Raw genomic sequence first — 27,986 nt, 5'->3', positions numbered from 1 at the left:
GGCTGCGTCAGAAGAACAGAACTCTGCAGTACAACATGCATAATATTATATAACTTTGAAGGAAAATTTCTTACCTCCAGCAACTAGCCCAGACTCTCCTAACTGAATTGCTACCCCGAAGCCACCAAGCTTTACTGGGGCTGAATTCTCTTTTGAGGCAAGCAATACACAGTGTGGCTGAAAAGACAAAAACCCAGACAAATTATTAGATTACCTGAGAAATACAATTTGCATCTTAGAATTTATGTTCACAAATTTGCGAACAGAAGCTAGAATCTTTGGGGGTTTTTTGAAAGGATTTCTTAATTTCAGGTTTTTTTCCCTGGCATGGAATCCTTCTTCTTCATTGGCTTCCCTTTCAAAAGTCCCAGGCACAGCAAAATCCTTTCAGGACTTAACAGAACTCGCAAGGAACACGAAGTGAATCACAATAAAATGGAGATTAAAATTAATGCCTATAATTGCTTAACTGGCGTTATTTTTTCTTTTTACCTTCCACCCTTAAGCCTTATACTGTTTCAATTCTCCAGCAGAAATATCCTGCCTATGATAAACTTTGAGGGATCTTATCCTTCACACAGAGAACATAAAACACTATTTTGAGCCTTAATCACAGAATTCACTGATCACTTCCCAACTGCATAAAAGAAAAGGAACATCCCTGTGATGTTTCTAATAAGTATTCCAGAAAGGGGGGGAAATTGTTTAGGTTTCTAAACTGGATTCCAGGCACAGTCTTTCCGCTAATAAGAGTGAGGTGTAATGTATAAAAATGGAATGGTATTACACAACAGTTTGGATGCATACTGCCTGGTGTAGGAGGAGGCAACATCTATTAGAACATTAGACAAAATCTATTAGAACACAATTTAGGATTGTCCTGGTTTCAGCTTGGATAAAGTTAATTTTCTTCCTAGTAGCTGGTATAGTGCTGTCGTTTGGATTTAGGATGAGAATAATGGTGATAACACACTGATGCTGCTGAGCAGTGCTTACACCAGTCAAGGACTTTCCAGCTTCCCATGTTCTGCCCAGTGCACAAGAAGCTGGGAGGGGGCACAGCCAGGACAGCTGACCCAGACTGGCCAAAGGGCTATGCCATACCGTATGGCGTCATGCTCAGTACATACACTGGGGGAGTTGGCTGGGGGGCAGCAATTGCTGCTTGGGGACAAGCTGGGCATTGGTCAGTGGGTGGTGTGCAATTGTATAGTGTATCACTTGCTTTGTATATTATTATTGTATTATTATTATATTGTTGTTATTATTATTACTACTATTCTATTTTATTTTACTTACTGTTCTTATCTCACCCATGAGTTTTCTCACTTTTACCCTTCCAGTTCTCTCCCCCATCCCACTGGGGAGCAGGGAGTGAGCGAGTGGCTGTGCGGCGCTTAGTTACTGGCTGGGGTTAAACCACTACAGGATTTAATACACATAGCCAAACTACTGCATTTAATACCAAGTGACTTCCTGCATTTACTCAAAGCCTCCCTTTGCAGTCAACCACATTATTTAAAAGGAAGAATGTCAAATTTGTATACTGCTTCTTGGGAATACATTACTGCTTAAATTACAAAACTAGGAACTCAGTGCAAAGGAGCTACAACAAGCTCAGTCTGACTACCTATAAAGTCATCATCTGTAACCACTCTTTTAAAAAGTTTCAAGTGTATGAGAACAAGCACCTTCAAGTAAAAATGCATAGCCTGTTTATAATTCTAACTGAAATCTGCAGAATCCCATAAAAGCTTGATTCCTCACCAGATAACGTATTAAGAAAGTTAACATGGAAATTCTCATTTCAAATGCTAAGGAGAATACTAAGTCAAGACAATGTTCTTGAGATGATCATTAAATTTAGCGTACCTTCTATCAGGACTTCTAGAATCCATTTATAAATTTGCAATTTCAATCCCTTCTATCCTATTTAAAATAGTAGTACCAGGTGGTATTATCTCTGAACATTGTATTTCACTTCTGCCTTATTAAAATGTTAAGCTGCACACTTTGGGCACTTTCACATTCTCTCATTGCTGTAATTTTGAGTGAAAAAGATCAGCCTCAAATTTCTAACCCCAGCCAAGGAGGAAGGTAGATGGGAGGAGAACTACACCAACATAAGCAAAATGTACTTTTTCACTGTCCTGTTGATTTCTCTTTACTCTGCATTTGAAAAAGTGATACTATTTCCATGACAGTATTAAAAAGACGATAGGCTGTACCAACATAATTGTCATTGAAAAAGGTGGCCACTGACATTGCTCACGAGAAACAAAGTTTCTGAGAAAAAAATCCATATCTCCATTTCAGAGTGAAACTCGGAGAAAACTTTATTATAGAACCTCTCCCAGCAAAGCCGAGCTAACAGCAAAATTGATCTTTTCAATAGACTGAGCTTTGCTAGTTAAAAATATCTTTTAAAAAAACAGTTGCAACACTAGTTAAACTTCCCCCTGTTGCTAATTGTACTGTGTCAGCTGATTCTCATCACTTTCATACAGAAGCTAGTGCTTTAGCTTTCTAATAAGAGGACTTGCATGTTACTCCTCCCTATCTTCACCAGCGGTTTTAAAAATCAGGAGAAGTTCTCAATATATGAATGGTAAGTGGCTTCTTTTATATTTAAGCTACAGGAAAACAAATTTCTATTAAAATTTCTCGTAACTGCAAAGGTACTACTGACCTTCAAACCCTTTCTTAAGTATACCTATGTTTAAGCATGCCTGCTTGCTTACAGATGACAAAACTTATGATAGCTAAGTTATGTTTCTAACGTATCTGCAGTGTAATTATTTTTTCTCTCTCTCATTGACCTAAAACTTGTCATTACTTATGACAGTCATGATGTCAAGCATTTTTATAGAAAAGCAACATAAACCAGAAATTATAGTAGTAGATACGTTTCAAGATGTATTTGAAAGCATCGGTTTCTTTAAACAAACTTTTAAAATTACTGCTTGCCCTGAGAATATGAAAATGCCAAATATGAAAGCAGAAATATTTTTAAAACTGCTAACATATCATACAAATTAAATGCAATTCTAAGATCAGCCAAAGTAGGATGTTAAAATATTTTAGACTGTCCTCTCAATAATTCAGACTCTGTATGTACGTTAGGTCTTACTAAGAATTTTACCAGAAATGCTGCCATTTTTACTGCTGTAGCTATATCACACATTTAAATGTAAATTTGCATTTTTAAGACCTAGCATGCAAATTTTGTTGGGTTTTTTGTTTTCTTATTACTGTTGTCAGACAACTAAGTTTAGGGTACCAAAACCAAATCTGAAGTTTTTGTGAGATTAGGGGAAAAAAACTTGCTCCTTTAAAAAAAAAAAATCTAAATAAACTTATTTATGGAATCTTTTATCATGATGACATACAAATTATGGAGAAAAGTTGTATCGTTACTAATCAGTCTTAATTATCTCTCTAAACAGCTCATTTTGATTCTACTCTCCTAACCACACACTTTTTTGGTTTTCCTTCTTCAGTCAAAACTGACTTTTATCTTCCAGATTGTACCTTCCTGGTCAAAAACAAGCTTACTGAAATTAAAAACTTTGAAATGAACACAAGGAAGATGTAAATATATAAAATGAAAGCTAAATGAAAAATACTTACATTTACATGAAGATATGAATTATTAAAAACAAGCTACTGTAGTAGTAGTGACTCACAGAGTTACTTATAACAGATTACATACCCAAATAAATATTAATTGACAATTGCTTTTCTGATTGAAAACTAGTGACTTTCATGCAAGAGATCCTGGGTACTTAATTAAAATGAATACTGATGAGTTTAGAATTGTTTTGATATATTTCTATGTACTTTGTATCAACACCAAGAATACTTCACTTAGCTAAGCTTACCCTTTTTTGCATCTTAATTAAAAACTTTACTGTGTCAGAAAGATTAATCCTAACATCAGAACTTAAAAAAATTATTTGTACTTACAGATAAAACAAAAAATTTAAATTTCTAAAATTTGCAGCAAAACATAATAGTTGATTTTTAAAACAATACAAGGCAGTAATAAAGACGTAATTACAAAAACAGTTATCTGTGTGAGTGCTTTGTACCATCTGTGCTTGCCTAGTTCACGAGAAGAAAAACAGGGAACCAATTATTCTAGACTTACATCATATCATGATATCTGGCTGAAAGTCCTTCTTCTACTCAGCTACAGCAATACTTTGGTGCATTTGCTTTTTTTAGTTATTGCCTTTTATGTTTATATCACATATAATATGTTTATGTTTTTATGTTTTACGTTTGTATCACGTAAGACCGTATGCAATAAAGCAAGCAAACATGTGAAAATGGTCCCATGGCGATATAATTCTTAAAATTTCTCTTTGCATCCCTACAGAAGAGCTAAAAAAAATCCTCACAAATGATGGCTGCAGCTTCAGCTGATTTACTGACCATTCTGCCATACAAGGAAGTCTTCTGGAGTAACCAAACCAACCTAGCCACAAATGCTTCAGAAATTCAAAACAATGCCAGTTGTCCCTTAGAAGACAACTCACTGTCACTTGCTTTGATAGTTTTTTACTCTATTATTTTTGTTGTTGGATTGGTTGGAAATATTACAGCTCTGTTTGCTTTCCTGTGCATTCATCAGAAAAGGAATTCTATCCAAGTTTACTTGCTAAATGTAGCCATTGCAGACCTTCTGCTGATCTTCTGTCTTCCCTTCCGAATTATCTACCATGTTACCAAAAACACCTGGATGTTTGGACTGATTTTATGCAAGATTGTAGGAACTCTATTTTATATGAACATGTATATTAGCATAGTACTGTTGGGACTAATTAGTCTAGATCGTTATATAAAAATAAATAAGTCTGTGAAGCACCCTAAAATGTTAATTACTACACGAAGTGTATGTATTTGTTGCATGGTGTGGGCACTTGCACTAACAGGATTTATAATAGTAGTTGCACCAGCTTTCTTTAAGAGTGAGGACAGCAATTCTACTATGTGCTTTCATTACCGAAATAAACAGAATGCAATGACAGAAGCAATTTTAAATTATATTATTGTAATCATTTTTTGGATTTTTTTTTTCCTTTTGATACTTTCATATGTTAAAATTGCCAAGAACCTTCTGAAAATTTCAAAGAAAAGAGCAAATTTTCCCAATGCAGGAAAATACACCCAGACAGCAAGGAATTCCTTCATTGTACTCATTATTTTCACCATCTGTTTTGTTCCTTACCACGTGTTCCGGTTTGTCTACATTACATCACAGTTACAAAATCCGTCTTGTTATTGGAAGGAAATAATTCACAAATGCAATGAGGCGATGCTCATATTTTCATCTTTTAACAGCTGCTTAGATCCAGTTATGTATTTCCTAATGTCCAGAAGTGTCCGTAAGACTGTATTCCAACTTATTTGCAGAAGACTTCATGGAGATGCAGGCCTAACTCTGGACAGCACTTCAGAAATAAAGCTTGGACAATATACACAAGAGCGATTATCTACTACCACTCCCTACTCAAGTTTTTTAAAGAAGAAGTCTCTGATTTGATTGTTTAAATGAATGGATACTAGCTTCTCTCTGTCACTCCAGGACATCAATTTAAGATGTACCAAAGGCAATATTGTACAGCTACTAATCCTGCCTCTTTCTTCCTGTTAAAAAATGAGAAGTCTCACTTCTGTTTGTGAAAACGAGAAGTTACTTTTCAGAAGTACTTCACTCTTGTTTATCCAAGAAAACAAAATAGGAAGTTCTCAGATGTCTTCTGTTGGACTAAACTAGAACACTAACTGTTTAAGGAGATTTCCACAAAGTGGTTTGAACCTGTATAAGGACTCTTGTATATTGACATTAATATTACCAACTTGTGTGTGTAAATAATAGATGAATTTTGCAAAAAGTAAATTGTGTCCTATTCAAAAGAGCTATATAAACCATTACAGATTTTATGTACTTCTCTGTTTCAATAGGTTTCAAAGAGATCAGCATTTTAACTACACTTATGGAAGTATTTTTTCCAAGGAAATATTTGAGAATTTAGCAACATATGTGGCTTAAAAATGAGGTGAAGAATACGACTGCTATTAATTCAGTTATAATTACAGAAGATACGCTTAGTTTTATTAAACAGCAAAATTAAAATATTCAAGCCTCCTAAGCCTCTTATTATATTTTCAACATTTTAATGAATGCCAAGGTTGGACACCTGAGGAAAAGAAAGCAATGCTTTTGAAAAATTAGAAATTAAAGAAGGAGAGATGACATACGGGTATTTTCAGTTACCTAAAATTTCCTTCAAACTGACAAATTTGGTGACTGCAGCTACACAAAGTAGTTCAACAGGAAAATAAACTCACAGAACTGAGCATAAAAAGCAGAATAGAAAAATCAGCTCTCGTCAACACCTAACGCGTCAGCTCTGATCTTTGCTAAGGCTCAGTTACTGGTCTACTTACAGATTTCTGAAGCCAGGCATTTCAGCTGCACGCTTCCTCCCTGGCACAGATCTTCTCTTTTCGTATGATTAAAATAATCTTGATAATTGCTGATGCTACGTAAATAGCAATATAACAGCAACGTCCCATAGATACAACTATATTCTCTGATTAAAACCAAACAGGTTTATGTGTTTAGGCACAAACAAAAATTTCAAACTGTAACATTGTTTAAAAAAGGGGGGCTGAAGGTGGGGGTTGTTAGACCCAAAGATGAGTAAAGAGGCAGTTATACCAAGAACAACTTAAACGTCGGGCATGACAGGCCAGAAAGGTGAATGAATTAGGCACTAGATGTTAAGCTCCATAAAATAAGGATTTATTATCCTGAACACACACAAGCAATATTGCTCAAGTAAGCTAGCGTAAAGAAGTCGGTTTTAATACAACTACCAGTAACTTCTCTGATGGATCATGTGACTTTTAATGCCAAATCTGTGTCAAAACTTGTGGATTTTTACTAATTCTGTACAATATTCGGGTTTTACAGAACTCTTATTGAACAAAGTAAACATAACACTTCATCTCTGCTAGATATAAACTTGGTTTAATTTTTATGTGATTTGACTTCATTCAGTTTTGGTGAAACTGTATATAAACACGTTAAACAAATTACAATGACTAGCCGTGTATATGAACACGGGGTAGGATGGACATGAACAATGCGGTGAGACTTAAACAACATTTGAATTCTAAAACTCTTTTGAAGAAAGTGTTCCATTTAAATGACAATTTTCACTTACAAGGATTGCAGTTCATGGACACTGCACGATTGCAAATATAGACTCTGATCTCTTCAGAAGATCAAGTAATAGTACAGGGCTTCAATGCTACAAATGAAGTTGACTTTTAAAGCCAAAGGCAAATAGAAATGCGTTCCACAAAAACCAGACCACCTTAGTATTCTGGGCATGCATTTGTAAATTATGCAACGTGTATTTGGTTACTATAATATTATTTTGTAAGCAACTAAATACATAAAAGGACAACAGGAAAATAGTCTTGCAGTACAAGTTCAAGATTCTGGTCCATCATGTGAATAGTATTACCTGGGCTTTTTGATTTTAATAATTTCAACAGTGATATCTAGTCAGTATTTTCTTCAAGAGAAAAGCCTTAACACCCATACCTATTTGCAATGATCAGATGTGTTCTACATGACAGCTCTCTCTACATACAGATTGTAAAGAAGGAGCACCAAGGAAGCCATGCACATTATCAGCAGATGAGGTTTCAGAAAACAACATTTTAGAAGGAATATCGAAGAGTAACACTTTCCCAGGACTACATGCTACACACTAAAATATTTCAAAAGCATTTCAATACAGGATAATCTATCACTTAAACCAGCCTCTGTACACAAGCAGCAAATACGACCCAAATCTTTTAAAGAGATTTCAGGAGCTACAGTCTAATGTTTGTATTAGGCAAATCCGTAGCACCTATAAAGACAAATAAAATTACGTAAGCTTGGGTGTATAAGGTACCCTAGGAAAAAGTGAATGGATTTGTTTGAGGAAAGCCACGTACCAGAAAATCAATAACAGAGGAGCTCTCTGGAAGAGCTGAGAAGCACCGGGATAAAGGTGATCTGCTATACTTGGATTTCAGCAAGGTCACTTACTAAAGGCTCTAAGAAACCCTAGGATGTTACATGTTAATCCTTGTTTTAGAACTGGTTAAAAATCAGAAAGAAAGCTTAAAAATACATAGTCCTTTTTCTCCATGATACTCCCCAAGAATCTGCGAATAGATACATTTACAAACATGTTTAACACTACAATCTGGAATAAGTGACATTAAGGAGATGACAAAGTTTTCAAACAACACACAACTATTCAGGGTAGTCAAACCTAAAAAAAAGTTCAAGATATAACTCTCTGCTCAACAGCAATAAAAGAGCAAACAGACTGTTAAAATTAGGAGGAAAAAACCCTGAGAAGTCACCATTGTGCTATTGTATAATTTATATGATACAGATTCTATACAGACTGCATGAAATAAATCAACTCTTTAGCTCAGAAATGACAATCTGTAAGGGAGCACAAGTCTATAACGGCAGGTATGGCACAGAAGAGGGGAACAAGTATGACTAGATGATGTTTGTCAAAGTGTGACATTAAGGGAGTAGCAGTTAGAACAAAAAACCAACCCCAAAAAGCAACTAGACAAGTGAAAATACTTATGGATTTCCACAGCTATGTAAATCAGTGCTTCAAGATGTTAAAGGCCAGATATATCAACTGGCTCAGAAAAGGATCTGAAACTAGACAGCATGGTCATGTAGGAAACAATTACTACTGACCAAAAAAAAAAAAAAAGCAGGTATCTTTACTATTTTTTAAAAATATTTAATCCTTACATATTTTTTTTTCTGCAATCAATTTTTCCAGATTTGAGGGTAAAATGCCAGGCTCTGCAAACCAATATTACTGAAGAGCAAACAGTCCTGAAGCATCTTGGGATGTCTGCTGAAAGTTACACTGTGACATGTCAAATGACCATATAATTAGTTGCTTTAATATTGTCTCCTACTTTTCGTCTTAGCAGTGCTTCCTAAGTGCTATCAGGACCAACTATAGCAATTAGTTGAGTCTTCAGCTGAATTTCAACAGGAAAATCCTTCTATTTATTCTTCTTTCTGTAGGTAGAGGCTAACTCAATGCATGCCTCCACATAACCTGCATGAACCTCGTTTTCCTTCTTTATTCAAATCTACAACACATCTTCAAATTTCAGTTGGTGTACCAAAATGTCACCTCTTTTTTACTATGTAAAAAGGAGCACATATTCTTCATTAGAATAAATACTAGTCACAAAATGCATATAAAGTATACATGCTGGCTAGTCACTTCTATACTTTTTAGATTTGACAAATACATTAATAGCTACATTTTCATACATATATTCCTTAAAATGAATGGAAAGCATAAGCCAAGAAACAAAACTGTTTGCCAGATACAAGTTTATAACTTGAATCATAAACATATCAAAGTGTACCTGGTTTGAGTAAACAGCTGTACTAGTTTTGGCTGGGATAGAGTTAAGTTTCTTCATAGTAGCTTGTATGGAGCTATGTTTTAGGTTTGTGATGAAAAGTGGTTTAGTTATCACAGAACAGCAATGTTTTAGTTATTACAGAATAGTGCTTGCACAGCATCAAGGCCTTTTCTTCTCACATCACCCTGCCAGTGAGCAGGCTGGGGGTGCCCAAGAAGTTGGGAGTGGACACAACCAGGCCAGCTGAGCCCAGCTGACCAAAGGGATATCCCACACCACATGACCTTGTGCTCAGCAATAAAAGCTGGGGAGGAAGTTTGCCAGGGCAGCCATTTCTCAGGAACTGGCTCAGCATCTGTCAGCTGGTGGTGAGCAACTGAGGTTTTTTGCATCGCTTGTTTTTCTTTTTTTTTTTCCCCCCCTTTTCTTTAAACTTCTTAAACTCTATTTATCTCAAACCGTAAGTTTTCTCTCTTTTAGCCTGCCAATTCTCCCCCACAGCCCACTGGAGGGGGAGTAAGTGAGTGGCTGTGCAGGGCTTAGCTGCCTACTAGAATTAAACCACAACAACCCTTTTCGGCACCCAATGTGAGGCTCAAAGGGTTCAAGATAACGACAAATTTGACCAGACCGTGTTAGAGGTAACAGAGGGGAGCATCAGAAGCAGCAGCCTGTTCTGCAGCAGAGCAGCCACAAGAAGGGGGGGGAAGAGACAGAAATCATAAACAAGGTTTTGCACTTTTACCCTTCTGATTCTCTTCTCCATCCCACCGAGGGGGAGCGAGCGAGCGGCTGTGTGGGGCTTACCTGCCTACCTGGGTTAAACCACAACATCAACTTTCATTTTCACACTGAAATTAACTGTAATTACGGTTTTAACCTGCAAATTGGTGTTTTTCACGAAAGCAGACAAGTATCAATTGTTTCGATAAAACAACATGGAAAAATTTAATTTAACAACTTCCCTCACAACATCAGTCAATGAAACCATAAATGAGGAGTGCAACTCACATCACTGATAAACAAGTGAAAGTCACATTATTCCTGGAACTGGAAAATCCACATATGGACGCTTTAGTTTAATGCTCTCTCTGAAAGCACTTACAGACTCAGGGTGGAGAGGAGGGAGTTGTGTTGCACAGTACAAATAAAGCGTACAGAGAAAAAGAACCCATTGATAATGTTCCACCAATCGAGAAATATATTGTCAACATATTCTCTGTAGCACTGGGAATCTTCTGCCAGCCTTTTTTCCATCCCTTACACAAAATCCCAACTGCTGAGGGCTCTGTGGAATCCAAGAGAACAGAGAAGGTGCTACAAAGCTGTCACCACTCACTGCTTGTAGAGTGAATAGGTAGGAAAAATCCTTGCACAGAAGTCGTTCACAGATATCATGAGAGTGAGAATAACTGGGGGGAAAGGATGAAGCTGGAAAAAGCCTTAACATTCAAACTGCACAGAGTGGGAACTGTAGAAATAAGAACATAAATGGCAGAGAAATGGCTAATTGTATATCATAGTACTGCAAGATGAGAAACAAAATGAGGAGGGGAAGAAAAAAAAGCTAGGGTTTACTTATAAGCCTATGGTTTAACAAGCTGAATAAATTCTTTAAAATATACCACAATAATATATTCCGGTACATGCTACTTTCAAAAGTTATCTTGCTTTTGTCTGTAAATGGTGAGTCCTGGCTCCTTTAAGTTTGCATAAAGAGAGGGGTAGTGCAGCTTTGCACTTATTACAAAGCAAGGCCAGCTTCTTTCAAACCATGGATATAAATGACTGTGCTTTAAAAAGAAAAATATACTTGCTATTCCTTCCACAAAAATTCTCACTAGGTAAAGATGTTAACATAAGCATGGTCTACAACAAATTAGAAGCCTGATGAAAAGACAGGATCATTTTTGTCAGGGGGTATAGAAATGTTCTTTATCAGCAAGGAATTAATTTTGCAGCCAGAACTCCACAGCTTGCAGCCAACAGAATCTACCTTTTAAGTATCAGTTTTGCTTTTATTGCCAAGTTTTACGTTTTTATTTTTGCTTTATTACTTTTGTGTTTTCATGGAAGCTTAAGAAGAACCTGGAAAAGCCAAAAAGCTGTTATACACAAACATATTTAACTTTAAAAACCCACAAATTATAGTATGGTGCAGAAAACCACAGAAAAGCTTCCTGTTTGACTATGATGATCAACACAGTTTTCACATTAAAAACTGATTTCTGAAGTTAAAAGTAAAAATCATCATGACCAAAACACAGCCACCGCTTTTTTAGAAGCGCATACAGTTAGAGAGACCTCTGGGAGCTGCACAAAGAATGTCATTGGGGAAAAAATACAAAGTATTTAGCATTAAAGGCCTGAAGCATAAAAATGTTGGAAGATTTTTTTTGTTACTACTGTCAACTTCAAGCTAAGTTTTCCTGCCTAGAAGACATTGTTTGGCTTGTGTTTTGTCTATGTAAAACAACTATCTGGAGCCTGTGAACCACTTAACTTTGCATATTTTATGACCCCTAAGGATGCCACAGAGTTATACTGCATATACTTGTGATTCATCAAACAACAGAAGAACTTTCATTCTGGGTCTATTTTGCTGAACCACAAGGGCAGTTCTAAAACTGGTGAAAATAAATCATTAGTGAACAGCAAACACAGACCTAGCTCAAACCTGCCAAATATTTTACCTTCACTGATTCAGCATAGTGCTTGACTCAACTAACGTAGATTTAAACATGAGCTTAGATGATTTTGCTTTGATGAGCACTTCTTACAATATTAAATACATATACTGACTATAGCTAAAATCCTCATTATATCAAGTCAGGAGAAGAGCTGCGCACACACTGGGTCACCCCTGCACAGAAAGCTGACCAGCAGGCAGAGGGGAACCATGGTGCTCTGCAACAATTCTCCTGATACAGATGTCCAACTGAAAATGGTTGTTGTGTAGTGCATCTGGCTTAAGAGTTTATGCAGTCAAAAAACCTTCCAATTTTAATATTTAAGGGAAAAAACAAACAAACAAACAACAAAAAAACCCCGAAAAAACTAAGCACCAAAAATTAAAGTTCTAGGCAAGCTACTTGGTGAATTTTTATTTTTTTTTGAAAGAAAATATGGATTGCCCTTGTGTAGTAGCCAGTGCATCTCTCAGAGACTTATCTTGGTATTAAATGCCATACAGTAGATCAAATTCCAAGTACATGAAAGTAAATCTCAAGTTAAAGGCTGCTGCATGTTTGGTGCACGCTACACATTTATTCAGTAAGATTCATCCTCAGCATTCATAGTAGCCATAACCAGGGTCATACACTTTTTTGTGCCCTATCTTCAGCAGTTGCCTTCCATCCTTCAGAATGCAGAGACTGAGTGCATCTCTTGAGCCCTCCACAGCATAGAGAGAGCCAGGCCTGCTGCAGGAGCCAGAGGTAAGTGAGCTGCTGCCTTCTTCCATCCTACAAGGAGCAACTGTTGCCAACACATTATATACTGTGTTGTAGAGCAGGAACAGCCCAGTTCTTCATTTGGTTTGTGACAGGCACAAGGAGATATGAGGTTGACTGGGCTGCCTGCTATCATCTCAAGCAGGGGGAGGAGAGAGGAAGCGGCCAGGCAGCCTGCAAGTGGATTACGCCGTCATGTACGATTATATTACATAAGGTGCTAGCTATGGGTTAGAAATGGCTGACTGAAATATCTTTCACCACTGGGAATTTCCCTGGTTTTGTGCTTTTCGGCCACAAAACAAGTTCTCTGCATACAATGGCAAAATGCAACATATGCCGCTTACTGGCATATAAACTCCAGTAACATGTATAAATTAGAAAGTGATCATGGTTTCATGGTTTAAGGGTACAGAAAATATAAATAATTGAGGTGAAGAATGCACATGAAGGTCATTATGAAGAACTTGAGTGAATCGCGTAAAAGATGCACTTGTACCATTTGAATATCATCACATTTATTTTAGATAAAATATGCCATATATGCTAGGTGAATGGAAATAGTCCACTAAAAGAATAATGAAGGTGCCTACTACAGCTTAGAACCAACTGTAACTGTATTTCTGGGGTTGGTTTTTTGTGTTGTGTTTTTTTTTTTTTTTTTTTTTTAAAAAAAACTTACAATATCCTATTCCTTTGTTACTCATCTCACTAATCAGTTCCAAAATGAAGTCTGATAGACTGTAATTCAATATAATAATCTATTATCATACAATAATTCAGAAAAAAATGTAGCATTATCTCTTCCTGCAGCAAGAGTTATGGTTATTGAATTATAAACACTACAGGCTACACTTAATAACCAACTGAATAATAATAATTAACACCCCCCACCCCCCGCTAACTGGAATTGCTCACACCATTTTTTGGCATGTCTCCTCTTAACAAATTTTCAGGATATGCATTCTTGTGTCTAAACCTGGATGGAACACCACAGTAACAAGGACTTCTAAGACTACATAAGAGACTATTAAATATTTAATTAATACAAGACTCTTTCTGTTAGAACAAATTTAATATAGCTATACATTCAAAAGGGGAAAAAATAAAAGAAGAAGGTATAACTAACAGGAATAAGAATTAAAGGTACATGAAAACTAATTACAGCATTAGAAACTAATTACTAATACTCCATAGCAAGTTTCCCTCACTTAAATTTAATCTTAAATGAGATCAACTATGTAGTCTAAATAGGAGGCCAGCATACATGTCCATCATTTTAGTAAAAAAAAAAGAAAAAAATTAATAATGAGACTGAACAATAAAATTGATAGTAGATCACTGAGGTGGATTCTCACAGTGTATGTTTAAACATAAAGCAAAACTAACAAAACAAGAACCTTACCATATAAAAACTTCCGCAATTTTGGTATCTCCTCTGTTCTCAAAAAGGAACTTATTTACAGCTGTTGAGAAGCCGTATCTGACAACCACAGACGTATCAGACAAAGAAATTTAAAGGTTTCAAGCTCTGCAGAGCTAAACAGAGTTTGACTGATCTGCGATCAAACCTTTCCTGCGGAGGAAGGAAACTGTCCTGTGCCCACTTCTGGATGATTTGTACAAAATACCGTATTTCTTGGACACAGGGTCAGTTTTCCCCAACTGATGCCTAGAACGCATCAGCTGTAAACTGCTTCAACACCATCCATCACCTGACTAGGCATAGGCGATGTGTTTTCTTGGTCACTCATATGAGGACAGACATGGATACAGTATTGTTGCATGTGAGCTTCAGGAATAGTCAGCTTTGTGACAGCTCTTGGAGCTGAAGAACAGTTAAATGTCATTGAAAATACAAGTTTTCATGCATGAAATAGAACTTTTTTTTTTTTTTTCCCCGTTCTGGAAAGTGGGCAGTCCTAAGGAGAATGACAGTTACAATCCCTCCACCCTCCAGAAAGAGGAAAACACTATATAAAGGATTGTAAGGTGTTTCTGTGCCATACCTACATGACCAAAGGACTGTTACAATCACTATTCCACACTATCTCATTTTTTAAAATTTGTCTAATGGAGCTGCATCCTGACCTAATTTCAAAGTCTTTTTTGCACAGACAGCATCATCTTGTCTGAACTTCAAATGCCTAGCCGCTTTTTGACACTGTGAAAGAAAAGCGTACATGCTGAAAACCTACTTATGTCAGAGAGATATTGTTAACTGTAATTTCCAGATTCAAATATCATCCTTTTCATTGCAGCAGTGGAAATAAAAAGGACATCAGACAGAAAAATTTCCTCTCTGCAAAGGAAGGCGCCTGCAGCTTGCACAGGTAAGCTTAAAAATACTATTTCGTTGTTTCACCTGACAAAATTTGGGCATTGACACAAAAATGGTGATTAGACTTCTAAATGACTGAATTCAACAATTACTTTGTGAATTTAACTCATCGTAATAAAAGAATTTAATACATTTTGTTTCAACAATCCATATGGGGCTTTAGGGTACACTAAAAGGCAACATCTATAAAAGTTATTGTAATTTGCAAGTTGTCAAACACTGCCTACAGTATAATTTTTAAATATGACTTTTACAACTTTTTGTTATCTAATCAACTTGGTGTCTGGGCTTTTTATCATAGCTACACAGAATCCTCTTTGGTATCCGAGGTCATTTGCTGTTTAAAAAAATAATTATTATCAGTTTGTAAGACTGAAATCTGTTAATTTTTTCCATATGCTTTTATATGGGGGAAAAAAGCTAACTAAGACACACTTCACTAAAATAGCATCCATACAAGAAAAGAAGTCTCTTCACTACAGGTTAGTAAGCTGAAATGCCAGTTTTTACATGCAGTCATTGTATAAAGCTTTGATTTCTTATTTACAGTCTGGAAATTGAGGAAAGATTAAAAACTGAACTTGGAAAAAAAAAATATACTGCAGTTTTCAACAGCCATTTCGTATGTTTAAAAATACAGACTGAATTGTTTATGCAAAATGCACATCTAAGACTAGAGCTCTGAAGAAAGTAACATTAGATACAGACATCAGCACAAAATAAATGCATCTAGCCAGATTCCTGCATCATGCACGGTTTAATTTGTACTTAAATGAAGGTACAGGATACTCCTCTGCATTTCTGCAATTAAAGTAATACTTTGCACTTGTTTTGCTTATTTAACTTAAAGTAGTCTAGAAGTGGTCTCCAAAGTAGGTTACAAATGTTCCAGAAGATTAAGAAACCAAGACCACACAAGTTATTGTCAGACCCTAGCTTGAACCTTCTGTTTCCTCATTTATTTTATTTGATTCTATGCACCTAAAATCTTTGGGGGTTTAACATCAGCCAACTTTTCTTCACAAAATCTCAGTGGAAGAGAACACCCAAACAGCAACCTCATGCAAACTTAAGATGATAACCCCACAGGACAAACAGCAGTTAGTAACACTGAAAAGTAGGGGAGAAAAAGGAACAGTTAAACTAAGAGCAAAAAATGAGAGATGCACATTACAGAAGAATAATTCTTTTAATTGTGTTTCAGCTCGACCATTCATTCAAGAAATACTGGCGTAAATGAGAAATTCAACATGTCTTCTTCAGCCATCGTTAGCTACTACTGTAGCTCTACCAGTCATCTACTCTTCCCTATTTCCTGTTGGAAGTTTTGGAAATATTCTCACTGCCTGGATACTTTCAAGGCAAGCACCCACAAAAAGAACACAATACATTTACCTGGTAAACCTTGTCACTGCAAATTTACTCGTATGTAGCACTATGCCTTTTCTGGCTGTGTATTTTGCAAGAGGGTACCAATGGACCTATGACTCTGTAGCATGTAGGATAACAAATCACCTTGGGACTCTCATTATGCATGTCAGTATGTATGTTACTATTACAATTTTATGTTCAACTGCTCTAAGTCAGTATGCAACACTGAAGAAAAATAGTGACACACAATACTCTCAAGCAGTTAATGAAAACTTTTACAGATGTGTACTTGAAAAGGTTCGTCAGCCAAAATTTGCTAAATATTTCTGCATCATTATATGGCTTACTGTGCTCTGCATAACGGTAATAGCTATAACATATAATGTCCAGACAAAGGCTGTGGAAGAATTTCACAGATGCTACAATGTGAGGGTAGAAGCTGGTGAATTTACCGCAATGGTTGCAGCTTCTTTTGCCACTGCATGTTTTTTTCTATCTTTTATGACGGTTTTGTTGTCATACTATTCTCTTACCAGACATCTGAGTAAAATACAAAAGAACACCTGTATTGGAGAAAAACATCTCATTTACAGAAAAGTGAAAAGAAACATTCTTGTCATCCAGATGATATTAACTGTCTGCTTTCTTCCATATCATATTTTTAGGCCAATTTTTTATGTACTGCTTACAAATAATGACTGCCCAAGGTTAAACTATCTAGTAGAAATTAAAAATTTCCTTACTTGTGTTGCTGCTTCTAAAAGTAGTTTAGATCCAGTTATAATCCTTCTGCTAGATAAAACATTTAAGAAAAGTCTGTATGGCCTGTTTACAAAATCCACACCAGAACACCACAAATGTAAAGCTGATATTTTCATGGAAAAGACTCCCGAAATGCAAAGGAATACGGAAAGATTTTAGTAGAATACAAGGAACAATAAACTCATTTTAACTACCTAAAACCAGACTTTGATATGAAATGGTAAATATTTAAATAAAATTATAACATACTATTTGTATTTTTTTTCAAATGATCTTGCTTGCTACATCAACATTAGCCATAATAAATCTGATGTGTATATCCAAATGAATCCAAGTGATTGATACATTGAACTGTGTAATACCCCTTTATCCATGCAATGCAAAAGGCATTTTATGTTTGAACTATGGACAGTGTTTTCTATGTAAATAATCAAGGAAGAAGGAAGAAACTAGGCTGAAGTTGAGGACCCAGTTCTCTTTTATCATCAGTAAAAGAGTCCCAGGTTTTGGGCATAGGTCTCCTTTATAAAAAAGGCTGAAGAAAGCACAGATATTTTCTCTGGAATGGCTGAACCACGTATCAAAGGCTTAAGGAAGCAGGCACAGAGAGCTATAAAACACGTTCAAGATTAACACATATTTTTTGTTCAGGAATATTTGGGTAGAAGGTTCATTCCTTTTTTTTTAATGGGTAATGCATCATGAGATACTAGAACTCTTTAGTACATAAAGTTCTTGATGACATCTTATTCCTAAGTTACTGAAAAATGCTGTTATCTACTTTAGCTATGTCCAGCACATTAGGGTTTAGCTAGTAAAAAACTGTGTTAAGAAATCATGCACTTTTTTAATTCTAGCCTTCACAGAAAAAGCTTTACTACAGCTTTGTACTAAAATAGCAGAAATCTCAGATTTAACTAATTTATCACCCTGCTCTGACATCTCCTGTCATGGCCACAGTGTTACTGAAATTACATCTGCAAGAGGGTGACTCTGAAGAGAAAGTTTTGATGATGACGGATAACCTTCAGGGATGATGTTTCCACAGACGAAGAGAAACTCTGGTGGCCTAGGATTTTACTTAGTGTTAAGGAAGAATGGGTTTTATAACGTGCTCTATAGCTTGGTCAGGAAACAGTTTTCTTGCAGTCTTAGCCACCCACGGCAGTCACGTTCAACAGCTGAGGCAGTGGCTTCCTTATTGGTACACAGCCTTTGTGTACTCACCCAAAAGTGCTACATACTTATTCCCCTTCAAACGTGGATTAACACATGCTGCTCCGGAAGACACCTCCTTCACAACAATGTTTAAATCCAGACCATATATAGAAGAGTGCATAAAGCACAAAAGATCTACAAAATTGCAACATATCTGAATGTACAATAATATTAAGTGAAGAAAAAAAGGATGAAATGCATACACGCAGTTATTTCTAACCTCCAGTACTACTCAGGATTAAAAAACCCAAACAAACAAAAAACAAAACCAAAACGAAACAGCAAAACAAATCACTGGAATTTCCATACTCCTAGTCTAATCTTGTGAGATAAATTCTATGGTTTAATTAGGAAGGCATAAATGCTTATTATTTACTGGCATACAAAATATATTCCATTATAAACATTTAATAATCACTAACAGCATGAGAGCAGTGTAAAACAGGAGGTTTTGTGGTTTTTTTTTTCTTTCTTTCTTTTTTTTAAACTGTAAAGTTACAATACCATGATGACTTAAGTAGGGATTTCAATTACTTTGAATAATTTCCATAGAAGACACTTAAGATTACATAGTGGTCTATTCCCTTGTACATCTTCTCTGCCACTGAGATCAAGAGGAGTTTACTGAGTGTAAAAATTGCTATAAAATACTATGTATCCTGAGAAATCCTATCACTCACCCAAAACATCACAATAAAATGCAGTGAGAAATTCTGTCTTCCCAACCCTACTACTGAGTTCCATGACAGGTACACTAAACCGATCCACGTGCCAGCAGACAGAAAATATTAGGTCTTCTCTAGGAGGGACCCCAAGAATTCATATCATCTGACAGCTGCTTCGTGTTCCACAGAAGTTAAATAAAGATGCAAGTGAAAAAGACAGAAAATCACAGGTAACATACAATGTTATCTGTGATAACAGAATTTAGCGATTGCTCCTTTCAGAGGATTCCCATGTCACGTTTAGCATATGACTTATGGAAAAACCTTAAGTGAGCAGCTTCAGGGCCTCATTCTACAAAGCGTTGTAGGAAAGTTGCTCTGCGAACACAGTCCTTGACCATGGGCAGCTGGTTTGTGCGGGTGGGTGTTCAACTGCACAACACAACCAATGGCCAAGTACCTACAGCAGGACTGAACTGAGCAGTTTAAGTCCTCCGGACAGCACAGTGCTGCTTAGATGACTAGTTTCAGATCAGTAGCTGTAAGTCCGGCTGAGCAAAGCTGTTTACTACCAATGCGTTCTCATAATTTGCACAGGCCCAAACTGAGAAGCTACTACTTCTGTCCTTCCTTAAATACATTTTATAGGGTATGCAGTTGTTAGGATATCTCAGCAGAGAGCCTGCCTGTGGATGTTTTTCTTAATACAGAGTTTTTGATGGTAACATAGACTTAAGTCATTCTTTCTCTACTTTTCTAGTCACAACCACTTGTTCCCCAGTGCTGCATTTATCAAAAAGGCAAGAAAACGGATGAAACTTTGGGAACTACTAATCAAATATAACTTTGTGATAGACTCTTAGCAAGATCCCATTCCACCATTTCTACATAGTACCAAAAAAATAATATATACTTTACTTTTTTCCTATGTAGTCTGTTCAAGATGATGTCTCCTTTAAATTTTTGAATTGCATCGAAGCTTTTCTTGTTTTAAATAGTGGAAAAGCTTTTGTGCAGTATAGGCAATTTGAGAAACTACAAATTGGTAATACGTCGGTCTAGCATTTGACAGAAAAGTTCATGGAGGAAAAATCCTCCAAAACAGAAAGGCATGAGGAAGAGAGAGAAATACTTCAGCAAAACACAGCTCATGCACTAAACTTATTGCACTGCTTAGACATCCTGGTGCCAACTACGAAGTTAGCAGGTGACTTGTGAGTTGTATAATAAAAAAATAAAATAATTCATTTCCGTAACAGGGGACACAAAATCCTACGGCAAATATGCATGGCACATGGTTTGCAAAGCAGTTTAAAAGACTGCAAGTGTCTGTCTACTTTCTGGTTAACCGGTTCAAATGCGCTGCACGGGTGGCCAGGTCATTGATCAGAAGATACATGTTTTCTGACTGGCTGGGCAAATGACTGGAATATATAAACTTCCTGATCAGAAAGCATGTAGACGTTGAGCTTTAAGCAGGCCAAGCAGCATAAATATACTTCTCAGCAAAACTGCTTCTGAACACCCCGAGCCAGCTAACAGTACACTAGGAAAAGGGCAGGACAAAACAAAAAATGGGGACTCTGAGATAGGAAGCATATGTACAGGAGTGGACATAAATGGGGGGAAAAAAGTACCACCTGAAGCAACATAGAGGAAAAAATACTGAAAGCTTTATTCTTGGAACCTCTCAACTTCTGCATTGAATGAGGAAGTGCTCCTCAGAAAAACGTGGCCAGATAGGACACCTTAATTCTACCTCTGCTGTTGATTTTGCAGCCTTAACAACCTTTTAACAATTTAATATATAACAAAATCCTCACAAAGCAGTTGCTACTGGATCTCAAGGATCTAATCATTTCTAGAAAATATAAAAAAAGCATCAGTTATTACTGACTGTCCCCAAAAAGCATAAATCAGCTTCCATGCCAAAGTGAAAAGAGTAGAATGAAAGTAACATGCTACAGATTTCTTGTTTTGGGTATTCAAAGATTAGAAAGAGAAGATGGTCTTAAAGAACAGCTTCTACTCCAGTTGTTTTTTATATAGTTGAATATACACTTACATAAACATACACAAACACATATGTACAAGCCTTACTCATTTTCTAGATATACCTAAAAGCATAAGTATGAGAGTCTTGAACTCTACTGGCAAAATGTGAAGTGCCTAACTACAAGTAGTTTAGGCAACGAAAGACAGAAGTGGTAACTCAGTGTGCTCTCAGAATTCATATGGTTAACTAAGTTCCGTATAGCACATAAATCAACATGCAAATTTATTCTCAGATCAAAACCCGAGTCACCTGGACCAAGTGAGATTTGTATATGACACAAACACAGTGCATAACACTTAGTCCTGCTCTCTGTAACAAGTGTTTTTGCTACCAGTCACAGAAATATTGAACTGAATCTTAACAGCAGAGAAGGCAGAATCTGTGTATTTTTGCTTTAGCAGTTTTATCTGTTTAGATGATCACATGTTGGAAACAAGCATTCATACCTACTGAGATAAACCTATAATAAAAAGTTTGGATGTCTGCATTTAGCCAACAAGCTTGCCCTGACTCCAGTTGCACACCAATCATTTTACTGATCACAGAAACATAGAAGCACTCAAACTAGATGGAAATCATAGAACAAAGTTGGAGTATTTGGAGTGAAGTAAGGATAAAACCCCAGCAACTACAGCTCTTGATGTGATTAAATTACTCTTGTATCAGTTATATTAAAGGTATTTTTATAACAAGATTTCAGCAACTATATAAAATGCTACATAAGCATCACAATATAGGCTAACTGAAGATTGTAAAACCTCTTCATGTTTTACTGATAAAAGAACATTCCGTTGAAGTTATGGCAAAAATGAACAGGTGAAAAAATCTGCAATGAACACTGACAAAACGCACTTTTTATAGAACACTATCCTGCTTCATAACTTATACAATGCTTAAACAGTCTATTTCTTGAGCTGAATCCCATTCTACTTTCAGTAACTAGCACAAAAGTCTTCTACTAAGATCCATGTTAGTCTATCCTCTAACAGGTAACTCAGTGAAACTATCAAGACAAGATAAAGCAATTTTTCCCACACGCTGAGAATATAACAACTCAAAATATCGAATGCTGACCAAATATGAAATGCACAATGCTGCTTCAGGTACTCTACACCACATTAGCTGCCATACGGACTGGAAATATTAAAGTTCAACTATTTATAACAAAACCACCACTTCCAGCTTTTAAAATCATAATTATTAAAATAATTCTACAGCACAGAACTTAAGGTAAGTTCAATGATCAGTGGTAACCTTCACAGTTAAGAGCTGCAGAGGCATATTATTAATTTTCACTTTCTTGAAGAAAGATTACAGCTATAAGCACATTTTAGTTACTTGTTTTTGGTTCCATTAAATCTTGAGGCATGCATTATTGCCCATAATAAATGTGTTTTCATATACAAGGGAACTATCTTCAGTTTTATTTATGTTAAGAGAAAAACCACTTTAATGCAGAGTTAACCCAATTTGTTACTTTCTTGTTCCTGAAGGTGAAGTAAGAGAAAACACTATTTTGCAGGACAGAAAATGGTGAAGTGGAGATTTGGAAGAAAGAGATAAGCCATTTTTCTCCTATTTCTTTGTCCTGTTTTAAAGGTCTTCTCCCACTCATCACTTTGTAATGACTATATTAACAAAATAATTTCATTATTTTCTAATACTGACAACTCATGAGAAAGTGGCTGACTTCAGTGACAAATGGTGCTCAAACTCTAGCAAGGGTTTTATGGAAAAAGACAAGCATCTCATTTCAGACCCACATTACTCCCATTTCATTTTTTTGTTCTCTTACAAAAAGATAATTCTGTGTATGAACTACTCTGTAATAACATTCTATATTGGAAAAGACCCCATTTCAATGTTGCTACTTTGGGTAGTCATCTTCTGGGTATTTCTGACACAGCAAGGCTGTGAAAGAATAAAAGGAATGGCTGAGTCCTATATCACTAGGTTGGCAGAATAGGAATGAATGTTGTGGTAAGGGGAAAAAGTTCTTGACATTCACATTTCTTATGCATAGCTATCTGGAGTTTTCCACCTTCCTGCATTAGCATTTTCTACTTCCCTTATACAATTCAGCTTCCAAGCAGTGAATAAATGCAGGATCACATTAACCGAAGGTGAAGCAAAGGTGCAATTGTCACTGATTACAAAGCCTTTAAGCAATGTTGAAGGGGGTCAAATGATATACAGAGGCTCAAGAAATGTCTGGTCTCACAGAGCAGTGAAGGAAATTAAGACAACTACAGGCCATCTTGTGAAAGTTTTCATGTTTTGATTCTGTCATCAGAGGCGATTCTGGAGCATACAGGAATTTATCATAAGCTGCAATCGTAGTGCTCCAGAAGCTTTGGTAGATCTTGTCACTTACACAAATCAGGTGAAGTTCTTGGCACCAGACTACAGCAAACTGATGTATTCCTGTAACTCTTCCTAATCAGTCGAGAGCTTAGGGAGCACAAAAGTGGCTAAAAACCACCTAATTCTTACAGGGACTATAAGGTGGAAATTTTCCTGTGCATCAGATAACGATCAAACATTCTGCTATTCAAAATAACATTCACAGAAAGCTTAAGAGGGAAAAAATGTAATATGACTATATCAACCTTACAGATTTTTATTAATTCACTTTCATCTATCCAGATAATTTGGAAATTGGTCATTTAGCCTACTTCCTTTCAAAACAATGTCTACAGTGACATCTAGAGCTGGGATATTGCAGTTAGCTTAATATGTTCTACACCCAAACGCTATAGTTGTATTTCTGCACTGCTTTTGCCACGATGAAACACTGTCTGTTGGTTTACACTACTTTAGACCGATACATTAAAAATTCTTACTCACTCATGTAATCGAACAAGTTTATTTCTAAGGATAGTATTTAATAAAAACAGTGATTTTAAGGTTTTCAGAGTCTGGATAAGCTGCAAAATAAATTCCTATTTTACACTCAGTAAAATGGGCCTCTCTCAGATGCCCTTGCAACTGAAATTTGTTTTCATTCAAGAACATGGCCCAACAAAAACTGATGCAGCTTTCAGGAAGACACAGCAAAGTAAAGATGATGTTAATTCTGAAATGCTCATGTGGTACCAAAAATGAACAATTAAAAGAATCTAGAACCTTCAAGACAGAACAAGATGAGACATTCTACCAGCAATTAAGAGGCCATCTTTAGAATTTGCTGTAAGAAATTACTTTTAAAATATCAAACTTAAAAAAAAAGCCTATTACACAGAATAATTTTCTTGATTTTAGAAGGAAAGGAAAAAGAGATTGGGAAAGGTCTGCAATGCCTGTGTACGCAAGACCAAATGACTCCTTAAATGAAAATCACCAGTCCGTACTCTCTTCCCTCACAGATCACCTATAGGAGTTTGAAGCACAGCTTACCCTCTCTCAATCTTCTCTATTCACGGAACCCCAAGATTCCCTTCTCAAACTGCACCATCAGAGCTCGTTAGAATTTTCATTAATTCCTATAGTGCTTGACTCACTTTGGATAAAAGCAAACTCTTAGAGAAGACAAGTGGGAATAACTATCTTAGACAATGACATTAACAAAGAATATGTATGTTCAAACTGAAGGGAGTCAAACCCACTTAGGTCAAAACTCCCAAATACTTATATTAGAGTACTTTGGGATAAACTAGTTCCATAAATATCCATAGAAATAGTATAAAATTCACCAGACCAACACCAGCATGTACATACACTCTTCTTAAACACTATATTTCTCCTCCCAAACTTGTTTGTATTAGAGAAGTTTTCATAATAATACATGTTTAAGACTGCTTGCAAAAAGTAGATAATACTACCAATACTGTAGCATTTAAGCATGTGCATCTCTCTGAAATCTTAGTTTGGACAAAGACTGTTATTATGCTATCAAAACGATGCCATTAATCTACCAATTCCAGTTTAATTTATGCAATTAATTTATATACACATTTTCCTCACAAGAAAAGAAATGCAAGCAGATTTCATATGAATATTAAAAAACTAGAAATTAAACTGACTTTCAAAGTAAGTTGCAATCAAATGCATATGTAATCTGTGAATAAAGACCTCCTAAATGTTCTATACTGATAGAATTAGAGATGGGCTTTAATCTTACATGATACAGTAAGAGTAAACACACATTCAGCAAATATAGCTTCCTTTTCTACAGCTTCCCCCTTCCTCTAAATTACAGAAATCAAAATTCAGTAGTTTGTATTATTGTGGTGAAGAAAAAAAAAAGAGACTTAAAATCCCTTACCTTCACATCCCTGTGAATTATATTATTATCATGACAGTAACGTAGAGCTTCCAGTATCTGCCTCATGTAATGACTGAAAAAACAAAGACATCTAACATGACAAACCTGCAGGAAAAATTACTATACACATATAACAAACTAAGTTTTAAGAGTCAAACTATATAAAACTAATCAACCAACTTAACCTTAAATATACAGAGTTCAGCAGAATGGACTTTGTGTTTATAATAATGAATAACAAAATCTAAAGTTTGAGGATTATTCTCATTGAAGCCAAGGAAAACTAGAATAGAAAAATCTGCATTTTCCATTTTGTAAAGGGTTTAAATATTCAGTAATTCTGCTTCATATAACAAGGAATTCAGGAGCCTTCAGGTTTTTGTATAACAAAACACAGAAAAGAAAAAAGTGAGTATCAGTGCCTGATTTATCTAGAAAGGGATAGAACCAAGATCTTAGCTTCCTTGGTGCATACTGAAGACTAACTTTTCTCTCCCCTCTGTCCAAAGTATCCCCTAACAGATTACTGATCGCACTAGAAAGCCAAGAAAGCCAACAGCATCTTGTGCTGCATCACACAGAGCATTACTAGTGGGCTAAAGGAGGCAATCCTTGTCCTCTGGAGGTTCCAGCTGGTTATAGGGAAACATTTTTCCCTAGGAACGTAATTATGCACTGGATCAAGTTGCCCAGGGAGGCTGTGGAATCTCCATCCTTGGAGGTTTTCTAGACCCCACCGGACAACGCCTTGAGCAACATGATCCAAATGCAATGTTGACCCTGCCTTGAGCAGGAGGTTGAAGTAGAGACCTCTTGATGTCTCTTCCAACCTGGCTTCTGTGGTGGTAAAAAATCTGCAGTGTCAAGAAAAGCAAACAAAGAATCTCATGGGCTCTGAGCTCAATTATCATGCCACTAGGACATTGGGTTTGTTGTCCTTCTGCAATTATATAGAGTTTTTGATTTTTGTTTAGCTTGTAAGTGAAAAGTTGAAGTGACCATAAATAAAGTGAAAAGAAAGAGAGAAAGAGAGAGAGAGAGAGAGAGAGAGAGAGAGAAAAGACAGACTACTCCATCTAGCAGGACCAATAAAACTCACACCTGTCAGGCAAGTCACCTAATGCCATCATATGAGAGATCCACAAAAAGCAAACACAGAGAATGAAGTATTGGATGTGAAATACTATTTTATTCAATAATTCCATCCAAATATACAAGTAGCAAATGACAAAATGCTCCAAAATTCTACTTTTAGTATGCTAATTATTGTAATAAACATTCAGACTGTGGAAACAGGAGTATTTATAGTATTCCAACTTTTAGCTATCAGATTATACAACAGTATATTCCATTCTTTTCCATTTATCCTGTGGGATTAATTAAAATTGTAATACCTACCTGGCTACAGCCTCACTGTACACAAATCCAGCATCTGCTCTCTTCACAATTTCAAAACACAGATCTGCTCCATCCATACTGCAGGCAAAAAAGGGAAAAATGCTTAAGACAGATAACTACAATCAATTACATAAAAATGCTCCAAAAAAAAAAAATCTATTTACTCCACTTATATAAATCCTACATAAAATACTCTGGACACATGTACAATGAATTACTAACTAAACCAGCATTTAATAGGTAATCTAATAGAATATGGCTTGCCACAGGTTAACTGTTTCATGCCCCCCAGGTCATATAACAGTTCTCTCAAAACATTAGCAAAACCAAACATTTCTTCTATTGCTTAAACTGATCATTGAACCTAGTGTGCAAGACAGCTGAAAGTCAGTGCCCTGTACAAGAAGGCTCTGCAAGTTAACAATTAATACATGATATTGTTAAGTGTGTTCTTAAAAGCATTACAAGTGCAAGTCTATAATAAAGACTGTAGTTATACAAAAAGCTTACTCAAACTGAATTTTAAATGAAGACTTTAAAAAATACTCTAGAAATGTAGTGTAGTCTTTCCAGTTAGCATTCTCATAAGGATAATTAAGGAGCCAAGAAAATATTTTACACCTCACAGCCTCACTGAAAGCACCTGAAAACAGTGACAGCACATGTACTACATCACTAGCTCTGATACTTGATACTTTGTTCCTTTTCTCCCTAATTGTCTGTAGTCTTTCTGATAACCTAACTTCCCACAATGAGTAGTATAACACTTTTAGATGCATGTATATTAATAGTCCTCAGGCTAAAATTAGACTACCATTTCTCTAAAACCAAAGCAGCTTGGTGTGGTATAACTGCCCTCCTTTTCTCTCTCCTGTAAGTAACCTAAGGCAGATTTATATCTAAAAATGTTCATTGCTTGATGGGGCGAGGAAAGAGTAACGAGAGTTAACGGGAACAATAAAAA

At 36.1% G+C, this 27,986-nt stretch overlaps 3 protein-coding genes across 11 annotated transcripts in view; 2 read left to right on the top strand and 1 right to left on the bottom strand.

The window, feature by feature from the left end:
• CASK (calcium/calmodulin dependent serine protein kinase) overlaps positions 1 to 27,986 on the bottom strand; it is a 234,217-nt gene that overhangs the window by 101,678 nt on the left and 104,553 nt on the right. For all 9 annotated transcript variants that reach the window (XM_087756254.1, XM_087756258.1, XM_087756261.1 and 6 more), the window contains 3 exons: positions 27,023 to 27,100; positions 25,625 to 25,697; positions 75 to 177 (listed from right to left, as the gene is read on the bottom strand). In XM_087756254.1, coding sequence (XP_087612380.1) covers positions 75 to 177; positions 25,625 to 25,697; positions 27,023 to 27,100 — 254 coding nt within the window. The remainder of the gene's footprint in view (positions 1 to 74; positions 178 to 25,624; positions 25,698 to 27,022; positions 27,101 to 27,986) is intronic.
• Positions 2,351 to 5,940, top strand: GPR34 (G protein-coupled receptor 34). The gene is made up of 2 exons (XM_009468541.2): positions 2,351 to 2,608; positions 4,382 to 5,940. The coding sequence occupies exon 2, from the start codon at positions 4,406 to 4,408 to the stop codon at positions 5,546 to 5,548; it is 1,143 nt and encodes a 380-aa protein (XP_009466816.1). The 5' UTR covers positions 2,351 to 2,608; positions 4,382 to 4,405; the 3' UTR covers positions 5,549 to 5,940.
• Positions 14,939 to 17,731, top strand: GPR82 (G protein-coupled receptor 82). Its single transcript, XM_087758192.1, has 2 exons — positions 14,939 to 15,280; positions 16,493 to 17,731. Exon 2 carries the CDS (start codon positions 16,525 to 16,527, stop codon positions 17,578 to 17,580), a length of 1,056 nt encoding a protein of 351 aa, XP_087614318.1. The 5' UTR covers positions 14,939 to 15,280; positions 16,493 to 16,524; the 3' UTR covers positions 17,581 to 17,731.

This window comes from Nipponia nippon, unplaced genomic scaffold (genome assembly GCF_047370975.1).
Source record: "Nipponia nippon isolate SJK-2023a ecotype South Korea unplaced genomic scaffold, ASM4737097v1 scaffold_2, whole genome shotgun sequence".
NCBI classification, from domain to species: domain Eukaryota; kingdom Metazoa; phylum Chordata; class Aves; order Pelecaniformes; family Threskiornithidae; genus Nipponia; species Nipponia nippon.
Note: the sequence above shows the minus strand (reverse complement) of the source record. Positions and strands in the feature narration are given on the sequence as shown.